The sequence below is a fragment of the Pleurodeles waltl genome, chromosome 4_2 (assembly GCF_031143425.1).
Source record: "Pleurodeles waltl isolate 20211129_DDA chromosome 4_2, aPleWal1.hap1.20221129, whole genome shotgun sequence".
NCBI lineage: Eukaryota > Metazoa > Chordata > Amphibia > Caudata > Salamandridae > Pleurodeles > Pleurodeles waltl.
This window is the reverse complement of record NC_090443.1, coordinates 407,998,747-408,010,694: the sequence shown is the minus strand read 5'-3', so window position 1 is coordinate 408,010,694 and position 11,948 is coordinate 407,998,747. Positions and strand designations below refer to the sequence as shown.

Here is an 11,948-nt window from a genome sequence, read left to right as displayed (position 1 = left end):
GCCATAGAATTAACACTCTCCCTGGGCGCTTCAGTTTAAGCCCTGAAGTGCCCAGATCGAGTGTCAATCGAATGCAGGCAAGATGAAATCCCAGCTCGTTTTGAGCCTGAGGGTCCAAGAGGATCTCGAGCTAAGCCAGAGCCTGCGTCTAACTAGTTTTCGGTGGCTCGTCGGCCTCGAATCCAGATGTTTAGTATGTGCTAATGTTAGTCCCTTTGTGGCTTCCTGCATACCACTCAGGATATTCAACCTGTAAAGAATAAAATATATAACGCACGCTAAAAAAACATTTTAAGTTAAGTTTCCAGTTTTATAAAATTCTTCGTGGTTTTGAGGGGTTGGGCTTGTTTTGGGCTTTTTTCAGTGGGACTTGTGCTTATTTTAAACTTCTTTTCAAAGGGAATGGTGCTTGTTTTGGTTTTCAGACTTGCAACTTGGCTCTTAACGAAGATGGCGGCGCTGCTGCCACAGGGGCGGGGGGACACATAGACAGTATCAGAGGGGCCGTCTGCTTCCGGGATGCTGGTCAGGAGGGAGGGGGGCGAGTGGGCCTTCCACTTCCGGCACGGTGTGTTCCGGCGCTTGCCAGTCCGCCGTAACCCTACAGGTAGGGGGCAGCAGAACCGGGTGTAAAGCGGGGGCGATACGAGGGCGGATGTGACGTCACTAGCGGTAGGGCTAGGGGTGGGACCTGACAGAGACCCTGGGGTGACAGCAAGCGTGGACCCCATAAATGCCCCAGGGACATGGTACCGTCGGCGCCAGTGTGTTCTGGGAACTGTAGTCATGTGTGGTGACAGCAGTAACCCCTTACCCCTCTGCTGACACGGTCCTAGTACCATTCCCCCAAAATTCAGAGACCTGTGCTTCATTAAAAGGCGTGACAGCAGGGAAGCCAGTACCTTGAGTTTGTCCCAACGCCACCAGTCGCATAGGATGCCGGGACACTCGGTCCTGTGTAATGAGGGACAGCCGTGGAATCGCAGACTTCCTCCGCATAAAATCATTAATCTGGTCAGCACTGGTATTATAGAATAACAGGAACCATGGGGTGACAAAAAACAGCGTTGTACACTAAGGACGAGGTTCCATAGCACCTTAACACTGTGGTTATCATAACTGCTGGAGTATGCCCCGCCTTGCCCTCTCTTCTAAAGTGGCGGGGACGTGTAACCCATTTAGCCGCGGGATATTTTATAACTTACAGCGACTGGCATTCAGTAGTTGGAGGGGGTGGGCAGTCGTTACGCTGTACCGCGTTTGAACTCAACTCCAGTAAAATGGAAGGCTTAGTGCTGGCCTATGGTTCTATGCAGTCCGACTGTTGATGGTCACCAGACTATGGCACTTTTCCTTTGTTTGTGGGAACCTGCGTTTTATTTTCGAGAACTTCAAACTTTGGCTCTTCTGTTAAATGAGGTGCCCAGCATCTATTTCTTCTATTCGAAAATGCCTAAAAAAACGGTCTTTGCCTCCTTCCCCATCTCCCGTTTCTGTATAACAGATATATATCTTTTATCTTAATTTGCCCGTGTAAAGATCATGCAGAATGTTACTATCTGCCTACTGTTTTTTTTAAACTTTATTTATTACGGGGATTAGAATCCATTAATTCAGTAGCAGTTGCCAACAATGTGGATACAAGGCAGTTGCATCACACATTTGTCTTAATCGACCAGCCCCTTTTTCTGTAAGATTTGAGTTCAATAGACAATGAACACATACTCTGGTTAGCTTTACAAGTTAGTTATGGCTTAGCATCTATGCAATTCACTATACATCTCAAATAGTCGAGCTCATATCCACAGAAGACAAAATTACTCTGTTGGATAGATATGTTCTTAGAGGACCCCAAAATGTATTTTGGTCTTTTCTTAATCATCCCAACAAGTTGAATCTTTCTACCATTGTTGCAATGAAGGAATCGGGTCGAGCGTCCATGTTATTGCAAGTCTACGTTTGGTAAGAGCATTGTAGCCAGCCGCCTAACCCATTTAGGAATTTTACCAACATATCCCAACAAGGCAATCATTGAAGATGTATTGCATCATTTATATAGCCCATACTACCCCTATGTGGGGCAATGAAGTGCTTACATGTGTAGCATGCTATGCTATGGCTGGAAGGGTGTTACCTTTATTTTGTGATCCCGTGTGGGAAGTGTTTACATGTCATGAGTGAGGGACACAAGGTTTGGTTATGAGAGACAGCATGTAGTGGTGCAGGGGATCATGAGGTGTGTCAGAGACAGGCAGTTTTGTGGTTTTCAGTGTGCTGACTGCACTGAAAAGCTCTGAAGGTCCCTTCAGGGTAATTTTTACGAATATGTTAAGCTGAGCTGGTTACTGTACTGGGTTGTCTAAGATGAGATTTTGTATACCGTTGAAGTCCTAAAATGGCATGGTTGGTGAGAGCGAGGTGGAGAGATCTGCTAGGATGGGTAGTTTTACTATCATCCCATATTTGAGTGTCATTGTGAGATGTAAGGAGGCTGTTGGAGTGTATTTCAACGCCTCGTCAGGGGTAGGAAGTTCTATATAAATACTATCACAAAATAATATAGATATTTGGGACCTGCAATGGTGGACTACAATAAAGTTCTCCAAATTGTCCAGCAGCGTGTGACAGATCTCTTCAGTTATTCCATATCTGTTCATTTGGTGATATCTGTTTTTTTTGGCTGCAGAGTATTGGTGATGAACAGCCCTCTTAGCAGATGTCTTATGTGAATGTAGGAGGTGTAAGTTACCAGTGGCTGCTGACCGCAGAGTATAACTGACTTGGTAATATTGTGGGCCATAAATGTTATACATGAAATTACATAACTATATAATTCCCCAGAGAACCCTAGACCAGCTCTTCTTATGCTTATCTGCTTATCTGCATATCAAAAGTAGTTTGCTGGTTGGGTTGTATGCAGTCTGTGGGTTGTAAGCTGAAGATTGTGCTGTCTTTCTAGGGTCTCTTGACAGGATGTGGAGTGGTGTAGTTATGTTTTTTTAAATTATTATTTCCAAAATAAGTGGGTTAGCCAAATATAAGGAGCCTATTTGACCCCTTCCAAATTCTACTTTAAAAAGGAACCTAGCAGAAAACCCTAGTCAGGATTACAAAAAATAAACAATATTAAGACTCTGAAATGCCAATTCTATTGGCTGAGGAAGCCTCACCCTCTGATTGTGGCATGCTTCATGATCGGCAATCTTATCCCACCCTTGTAAGATGATAATACCAGGGTGGACTCGCTAGCCAAGTCCATGGAGGACCTAGATTGTCCTCTTTATCCAATGTAAAGAGAACAATCTAGGTCCACCGTGGGTATACAGTTTGATAAATGTGAGACTACAGAGGATAGTACCTCCTCCCAGACCATGAAGCTCTAGGTCCATAGAGTCGGGAACCACTGTTTTCCCAGGTTGTCAAGGTAGGACTCACAGACAACTCTGCACAGTATACTCAATAGAGTAAGGAGTAGAGTTAGGGATTCCCTTTGTCCCCTGACAAGTGCCCTTGACCAGTATTGGCAATATTGTGGTCAGAAAGATGTTGGCGTAAAATTAGATGGCCAGGTAATAAAATCCCATATACCATCCCAATTCTTTGGTTTTAGCTGTACCTAAGGTACCCATTATTAAATATATTATATTGGGTTTACCTTAAGATATTTTTATTACATCTGTTTTGTCCAGTTAGCTTTAATTAAGAACTCCCTCTTTTGAGGTTGAGTCAGCCCTGGTAATATCATCCTATAAGTTTGGGATGAGGTCGCCAATGACGGAGTGTGCCACGATTAGTGAGTGAGGCTTTCTCAGCCGAAAGAATTGGCACTTCAGGATCTTGATATTGTTTTTGTAATCCTGAATAGGGTTTTCTGGTAGCTTCCCTTTTCAAGTAGAATTTGGAAGGGGACACATTGGCTGCTTAGAGTTGGCCAATGCGATTTTACGTGTGTGTTTTCTATTTTTTTATGATCACAAAGGGTGTGCGTTGGCGTAGCGCCTTGTCTCTTATTGTCTTACAGGGCTATCTTGGAAATGACCATATTTTTTGAAGTGTGTGTGCTCCTAGATACATGCACTGCTGTCTGGCATTTGTAGGAAGCTGGCCTGGTATGTGGTGGGTACCTGTGGTATTATCACCTTATACCAGATTCAGCTGTCACCTTATTAGTGAAGTGTAGGCAGTATCTAGAAGCCAGGCTCTCTAGAGGTAGCTGTGGATGACCAACCAAAGCTTATCTAGGAGACATGCAAAGCTCATGCAATACCACTATAGTCACACATCACTTACAAACATGAAAGAACCACACATTGTTACAAAAATAAAGGTACTTTATTTTAGTGACATAAGTACTAAAATACTAGATAGGCAATACTCCAATAGGAGGTAAGTAAACACACTATATATGAATAGTAACAATCCGAAAATGGGCATAAAAAGTAATAGAAAACAGTGAAAAGCAATAGGGAATAATGAAAGCCTGGTGGGCGGGGCCAAACCATATACTTAGAAAGTGGAATGCAAACGTTTGGTCCCCACCCAAGGAAGAGGAATCAGTAAAGGGTAGCTGGAGGGACTGGGAAACCCTATAGGTAAGTACCAGACTGCCCCCTATTGACAAGGACGAAAGGAGTAAGTTATTGGATTTTCCCCAAACTACCAAAAGGACTGAAAATTAGGATAATGCAACACCCAGAAAAGACTGCAAGAGACCAGCTGTGGATTCCCGAAGAGGATGACCTGAAAGAGAAGGGGACCAAGTCCAGATCTTGTCGAAGTGTCTGTTTGTGGCAAGAGCCACTACCCACCTGTCTGTGGTTGCAGGAGTTAGTTGATGGTGGAACGAAGACAGTCAGCAATGCAGCCCTGTAGTCGGTAAAGAGTTCCTGGAGGATGCAGACGATGTACCATGTCAGAAAGAAGATTGCAGTCTGTCTGTGGCGTGAAAAAGCCAGCAACAAGCCTTGGCAAAGGCAAGAGTTGCTGTAGATGAAAAGCAGCAAAGTCCAGGAAGACTCAACCCACGGAGGAGGGGAAGTCCCATCAGACCCTCAGCAGTGCAGAGAGTCCACAGAAGAAAAGGCAGCTCCCACAGAAGATCCACAGGCAAGGAGCGGAGAGGCCTACGCAGCACAACTGGAGAAGTGTCCCACACCACAGGAGAAGCACGCAGAGGGCTGTGCGTCGCACTGAACAGTGCATAGGGCCGGAGCTACATGGAGCCTGAAGATTCCTTGGAGGAGATGCTAACAAGCCTTGGTAGCTGCAAGAGACGCAGGGCACAGGGAAGGCAAGGGCTTACTGTGTGGGAAGGCAAGGGCTTACCTTCACCAAAGTTGGACAGCTGGCAGAGAGGACCAAGGGGACCACTCAGACCACCACCTGTGGTGCAGGATCCATGCAGCTTAGGATCAGAGGAGATCCACAAAGACTGTCGTCATAGTAGTTTTGCCTGAGGACGCAGGGAAAGTGACTCCTTCACTCCAATGGAAAGTTCTTCTTGTGCAGACTCAAGACTTGCCACCATCAGAGGGTGCACAGCTGGGGAAATGTTGCAATTGCTGCAAGGAGCCGGAGAAACAATGTTGCAGGGCAAAGTCATAGCTGGAGCTGCAAATTGTAGGTTCCTGTGAAGTCCAGTTGCAGTTCCAGTGGGAAGATGTCGAAGCAGACACTGCACAGGAGTCCTGCTGGAATCTTGCAAGTCGAATCTGAGGACCAACCCAAGAGGGAGACCCTAATTAGCCCTGGAAGAGGGATTGGTCACCTAGCCAGGTGACCACCTATCAAGGGGGGGCTCTGACTTCACCTGCCTGACCTGGCCACTCAGATGCTCCCAGAGGCCTCTGCTCACATTGGTTTCAAGATGGCAGATTCAAGGAGCCCCCTGGAGGCGCTCTGGGCACCATCCCTGGGGTGGTGATGGACAGGGGAGTGGTCACTCTTCTTTCCGTTGTCCAGTTAGGCACCAGAGCAGGGACTGGAGGTCCCTGAACCAGTGCAGACTGGTTTATTAAAGGAGGGCTCCAAATGTTTCCTTCAAGCATACCAGTGGCTTGGGGAGGATAACCTCCCAAGCCATGTTAACACCTATTTACAAAGGGAGAGGGTGTTGCCTCCCTCTCACAAAGGAAATCCTTTGTTCTGCCTTCCTGGGCTTGAGCTGTTCAAGCAGCAGGAGGGCAGAAACCCGTCTGAGGCGTGGCAGCAGCTTGGACTGCCCGGAATCCCCCAAAAAGCTGGTAGAAGCAATGCTGGGGCATTGCTTAATTTGTGCTTGTTGTTTCTGGTGCTGAGAACTGGCATTTATTTTTGAGGGCCGGCGCTTAGTCTTCTGCCTCAAACATTTGCTGCAAGCAAAAGACACACATGGGAAAGACAGAGGAAGGGGAAAAACGAAACAGCGTCACAAAGGGAGAAAGCAGAAAGCTGCACAAGTGAGCCGAAGGGGTAGGGAGTGGCTTTAAATGGATTGAAGAGGTCCGAGATTGCTTCAGGATTACGCCGCCTCAGTATTTTGTGCTCGCACCTTTAAATGCAGCAGCCGCACGTTTGAGAAGAGGGCTTTGGGCACCGGCACGTTTTTATTTACAAGTTAAGCACTGTGCTGGCGGATCCTCTAAGGAGCCCCCAGAGTGCATGGTATCATACTTCCAATACTGGTAACAGTATGACCTGGTGGCGTGACCTGTTGTGAAAAGGGTGCATGCACACTTTCACGCAGACTGCAATGGCAGGCCTGCAGATGCACTATACATGGGCTCCCCATGGGTGGCATAATACATACTGCAGCCCATGGGGGACCTCTGGTGCCCCAATGCCCTGGGAACCATATACTAGGGACTTAGTAATAAGGCACCATTATTCCAAATGTGGGGTTCTTGTGGTCTAAGCACCCAAGTTTAAAAGGAGAGAGCACAGTCACTGGGGTCCTGGTTAGCAGGATCCCAGTGAACACCATCAAAACATACTGACAACAGGCAAAAAGTGGGGGTAACAATGCCAGAAAGAGGTTACTTTCCTACAGTAGTGAGTTCCAGAGCTTGGTGACTTGTACTGAGGAAAATAGTGCCTCCTACGGATTTCTTGTTGAGGTGGTATAATGAGAATTGGTGTAAGCCTGGAGTGCAATGTTCTGTTTTGTTTGTATTGCTTGAATTTAACTTAAGGCATAGCGGTCCTTTCTCTTGGGAGGCTCTGTGGACAATACATAGTGCCTTGCACATTACCCTTCAAGTTATGGGTAGCTCGTGAATCCATTGCAGGACTGGAGTCATGTGTTTTCTTGGAGTGGAGAAGAAGTCTTTTGGTTGAGTTGTATTTTGCCAGTAATGAATGCTGGTGCACCATGTTAAAGGCTGTTGGTATATTCAAGCTTGGTGATTATGAGTGGTAGATGACTTGCAATTTATGTTGGTGTAAAAGGTATGGGAAGATGCAATGTAGTGTTTTCATTGTGTAGAAGGCACTTTTTATGACGTTAGCATGCAGCATCAAGGATTGGTCAGAACTTTTGGTTACCGCTAGGTTTCTAACTTCTCTTAATGTTACTGGCAGAGCATCAAGTTCCTTAGGCCATATGGTAATAGGCTGATATTTTTGCCATTCTTCACAGGTCATAATCTCTGACTTTGTGGTATTGAGCTTCAGATGGTTACTCATCAACCATTTGTTTATGGTATGAAGGCAGTCATCAAGTGTTGAATTGTAGAGGTCTTGCCCTCTATCCATTTTTAAAACTATTTTGGTATCATCTGTATAGGTGTAACAGGTGAGGATGAATGATTGAATCTGATTCTGTAACAGGGTTAGGTAGATGTTGAGTAATATGGGAATACGATGGACCCCTGAAGGATGCTACAGTGTTGTCTGAGGATCTGTTAAGAAATCCATTTTAGAGCATTTTCATGGACTCGGAGATAGTGAAGCCTATGTAGTAGCGTGTGGTGGACAGCGTCAAATGCAGCTAATAAATCAGAAGCAACAAGGCAGCTACTCAGTTCTTATGTGATAACTAACTATGTGCCAATCCCTGATCTGAAGCCAGACTATTGGTCTGGCATTTCTGTTTGGCCGGTAGTTCTGTTAAGAGCCCCAAAGATTGATTTCCAGGACTCTTGAATACTAGGGCAATACTAAGTAGATGAATACATTTCGTTACTGGATCTGAGCAATGGCAGGACCAGGGGGCAATATCAGGATCTATTCTAGTCAGCTTCCTTGGAGTGTAATGGAAATGATTTAGGAATTTATAATGTATAAGCTTGTATCTCTTGTTAATGGAAATGAGTCTATCTGCAGCAGTGGAGCCATGTGTCATCATCCGTTGGAAAGGTAAAGACTTGGCTCAAATGCTCTGGGTCTGGATGTATTGCCGGCACAGTTCTCAGTAAACATAAACTACAGCGTGGCCACTGAGTATTTCAAGTTTGATGTAATCATGCTTTGCAACGGGACAAAGGTGAGAGATTAGTTCCTGTAGGATGAGAATGCAGACTTGGCTGATGCATTTGGTCGGTAGTACAGAAAAGTGTGAAATAGTGAACTGCATTCTGACAATACATTTTTCAAGAGTAATAAATTGACCTTTCTTAAAACAGTCATCTAGGCACTTTGGGTTTTTGGCCAACAGTATTTCTTTAACAGCTTTGTCTCTTGTCAAGAAAAGTAAAAGATTATCTGCTGGTTGTGGATTAGAGGCAGTTGCAGAAGCCCTGCTTTCCTACTTGCTTCCCACATGGCCCAATGTGCGGTTCGTACTAGGGGCATTCGTTGTATGGGTCTGTGGACTGAAACGGAAAGTAACGTTTTTAATGTACCAGGTGCAATTTCTGTCCACCTACTCTTGAAACTTACTCACCAATTACCCATTTCTAGCTATCTTGCCACACTTCCTTGGCCACCCACCACTCAGCTATCACTTTGTGTATGCCATTGGATATAAATATCAAGTGCCTTACATTTTTTATACATCTGTAATCCCACTTTCTTCTTAAAAACTGCAGAAACCCTGCTTTTTCCAACCTAGTTTGATGCCTTCAGTGCCAGAGCACCCCAGCAGGTAACCATGTGCTCTAGACATATTTAAAATAAATAAAAACATGAAAGCTAATACTGGTATTATGAATCCTGTTTTTTTAGATGTACGATATTAGCTCTGCTGCTGCATGTAGGTCTGCTTTGTGCTGCATCCTAAGAAAGCCTATGGGAAGTGGCTTCCACTTAATCAGGCCAGCAGATAGATATTTCGGTTTGAAAGATTAGATGAATATTGAAGATTTTCGCTTCTTCCAGAATTGCTATTGAGCAATTGGACGCCTCAGGGCATGAAGCGCTTAAAAAAAAAATAGTTATTGAAGGAGATGTGCCTGCAAAATAGAACCCTTTTGTCATATGCTGGATTTCTTGCAGGCAAAAAGTAAGGATGAGGCGACAATGACAGGTAATAGAGTTTGGTTAAAATTGTGACAAGTGGTTTTCAGAGACACAAGGTATGAGGTTGATAAGTTTTATGCTTTTGCGTTCCAGACAAAAGATGACAAAGTCATGAATGAGGATTTAAACAACATTGCAAAATGGGCTTCTCTAGGCAGTGTGATGAAGGAAAACCTGGCCCAAGCGGTTGAATACATGGAGCTGATATGTGAGAGGGAGCAGCAGGGCGCAAAAGGCAAGTAGGTGATAAGTCAGCGTTTAGAAAAACGTAGTTGCTGTAAACAAAACAAAGTGAGTTGTCATATCATTTGTTCCTTGTTCTGTGTGTGCTTCAGGTTGCAGCTAGTTTTCCAACTATCTTGATTCAAGTCTTTACTGAGAGGTGTGGTTTTCTGGGCATGTAGAATTATTATCTCAAAGTAAAGATGAATGCCAATTCTCTGTGAGAATATGGCAGAATGAGAATGGGAAACTACAAGTTGCCAGGTCTCAGGTGAGCCTTAGAGGCAGTCTGTCAGAGTCTGCGAAGCGAGGCGTTGTTATTAAAAGCCATCAACCACCTTACATAACCTTGAGCCATTTAACTATATTAACTCTAACCCTGCTATCATTTTGTTTTTATAGCCCCTTCGAACTGCATCCTACACTAAGAACTGTTTAGCTGTTATTCCACGAGTAGCTCAAAAGTCTTGGATGACGTTTGCTTAAAATGTCTCTCTTTTGCTCATATTCACTTAGGGTTCCGAGCCTGAAACTGGAGTCGCCATGGAGAAAAATGGGAACATTCAGCTGGAGATTCCCGAATTCAGCAATTCGGTTCTGAGCCACTTGAATCAACTGCGCATGCAGGGACGACTGTGTGATATCGTGGTGAATGTGCAGGGTCAATCCTTCCGTGCACACAAGGTGGTGCTAGCGGCCAGCTCACCTTACTTTCGTGACCACATGTCATTAAACGAGATGAGCGCAGTCTCTCTCTCTGTCATCAAGAACCCCACTGTGTTTGAACGTCTCCTCTCCTTCTGTTACACGGGGCGGATCTGTCTGCAGCTGGCGGACATCATCAGTTATTTGACTGCTGCCAGTTTCCTGCAGATGCAACATGTTATTGATAAATGCACGCAGATTCTGGAGGGCATCCACTTCAAAATTAGCACTGAGGACTCGGAGCAGGAACCTAGTCACCCAAAATCTGCAGAGCGACTGCCTGATTCTCATCGAGTGAGCCAGAGCTTGAGCCCACGCCACAGCACCCCACGTGGTAGTCGGCATGGTCAGGTGAGCACAGTGCTGGACATCCGGGAGCTGAGCCCCCCTGAGGAGTCCACCAGCCCCCAAATAATTGAACAGAGTTCAGACGCAGAGAGTCGTGAGCCAATCCTGCGCATTAACCGAGTAGGACAGTGGTATGTTGAGACGGGGGCAGCTGATCGCAGTGGACGGAGTGAGGACGATGTTCAAGTAGTTGATGGGATGAGAATCAAGAGTGAGAACATGGAGGAGTGGCTTGGAGTGGAAAACCAGCCATCTGGGGAAGATGGGAGCAGTGCTGAGGAGGTGACAGCTATGGTGATTGATACCACAGGCCATGGGTCTGGGAGTCAGGAGAGTTATGCACTGGGGCCATCTGGAATCAAGGTAGCCCGGCCTACTAGCAGTGAAATGGACAGGTGAGTGTGCATTCGTTTTTTTTTTAATATATCCACACTAAATATTGACTTGCCACTGTGTTCTGTGATATGGAAAGAGGAACTATAAGTGTGCGTTTCATTTTAGCCTCCTTCCACAACTTTCTTAATGCAGTCCATCACAGGTTGTATGAGTGAGCCTCGTGTAGTTCTATAATGTAGTCTTGTAGTATTCTGATTGGACAAATTCATGAATTGCTGAAACTTTTATTAATTGGACAAGTATAGAATGGGACCCAGTACTCAATAGGACAACCTGTGAATGAGCCCTCTTCGCTGATTACATTAGCAAATGAGTAGCTCCACTTCATGTGAGTGGATAAAAAAGCTTAAAAATGCTTCCATTCTGATATAGGATAAAAACGATATGAGACCCTCCTGTGATTGGATGATAAGAATGTGTAGGTGCATATTCTGTGTTTTGATCAGAATAATGTGTGACTGCTTGTCCTGTGGCCGAAAGAGTGATGATTAGTGTGATTGAAAAAGAGGATACTGTATGATTTTCTCATGACTGGATATGAGCAGTGTGAGTGAGAAGTGAATGGGTAAGAGGAAAACATACGTTTATTATTTGTTTGGAGGTGCTACATGGCTGTTTTATGATTAGGTAAGCTAATTTCTTACTCCTCCACATGATATGATTTTAGTAAAGACATACATATTACCACACTTTTATTGGGATGTTCATAGTCCCTATGGAACTCAAAATAATGTTTTCCTTTCATCTTTACGGCTGTTTCCTGAAAGCAAAGTCCCTATCTGTGTTCCAAGGAAGGGAGTTCTAAAGCAGAAATAGAAAAGGCCCTTGCTCCCTTTACTGAA

General features: G+C 44.9%; 1 protein-coding gene across 5 annotated transcripts in view; it reads left to right on the top strand.

Annotated features, from left to right (window-relative positions):
* The first annotated feature begins 423 nt into the window (after window positions 1-423).
* The window catches only part of ZBTB37 (zinc finger and BTB domain containing 37), an 89,406-nt gene continuing 77,881 nt past the window's right edge, over window positions 424-11,948 (top strand). Inside the window, exons 1-3 of one of the 5 annotated variants that reach the window (XM_069231578.1) lie at window positions 424-607; window positions 9,529-9,670; window positions 10,174-11,105. In XM_069231578.1, coding sequence (XP_069087679.1) covers window positions 10,201-11,105 — 905 coding nt within the window. In that variant the 5' untranslated portion in view covers window positions 424-607; window positions 9,529-9,670; window positions 10,174-10,200. Of the gene's footprint in view, window positions 608-696; window positions 1,015-1,167; window positions 1,963-9,528; window positions 9,675-10,173; window positions 11,106-11,948 lie in introns of those variants that run through there. The other 4 variants (XM_069231579.1, XM_069231580.1, XM_069231581.1 and 1 more) reach the window with 4 other exon arrangements.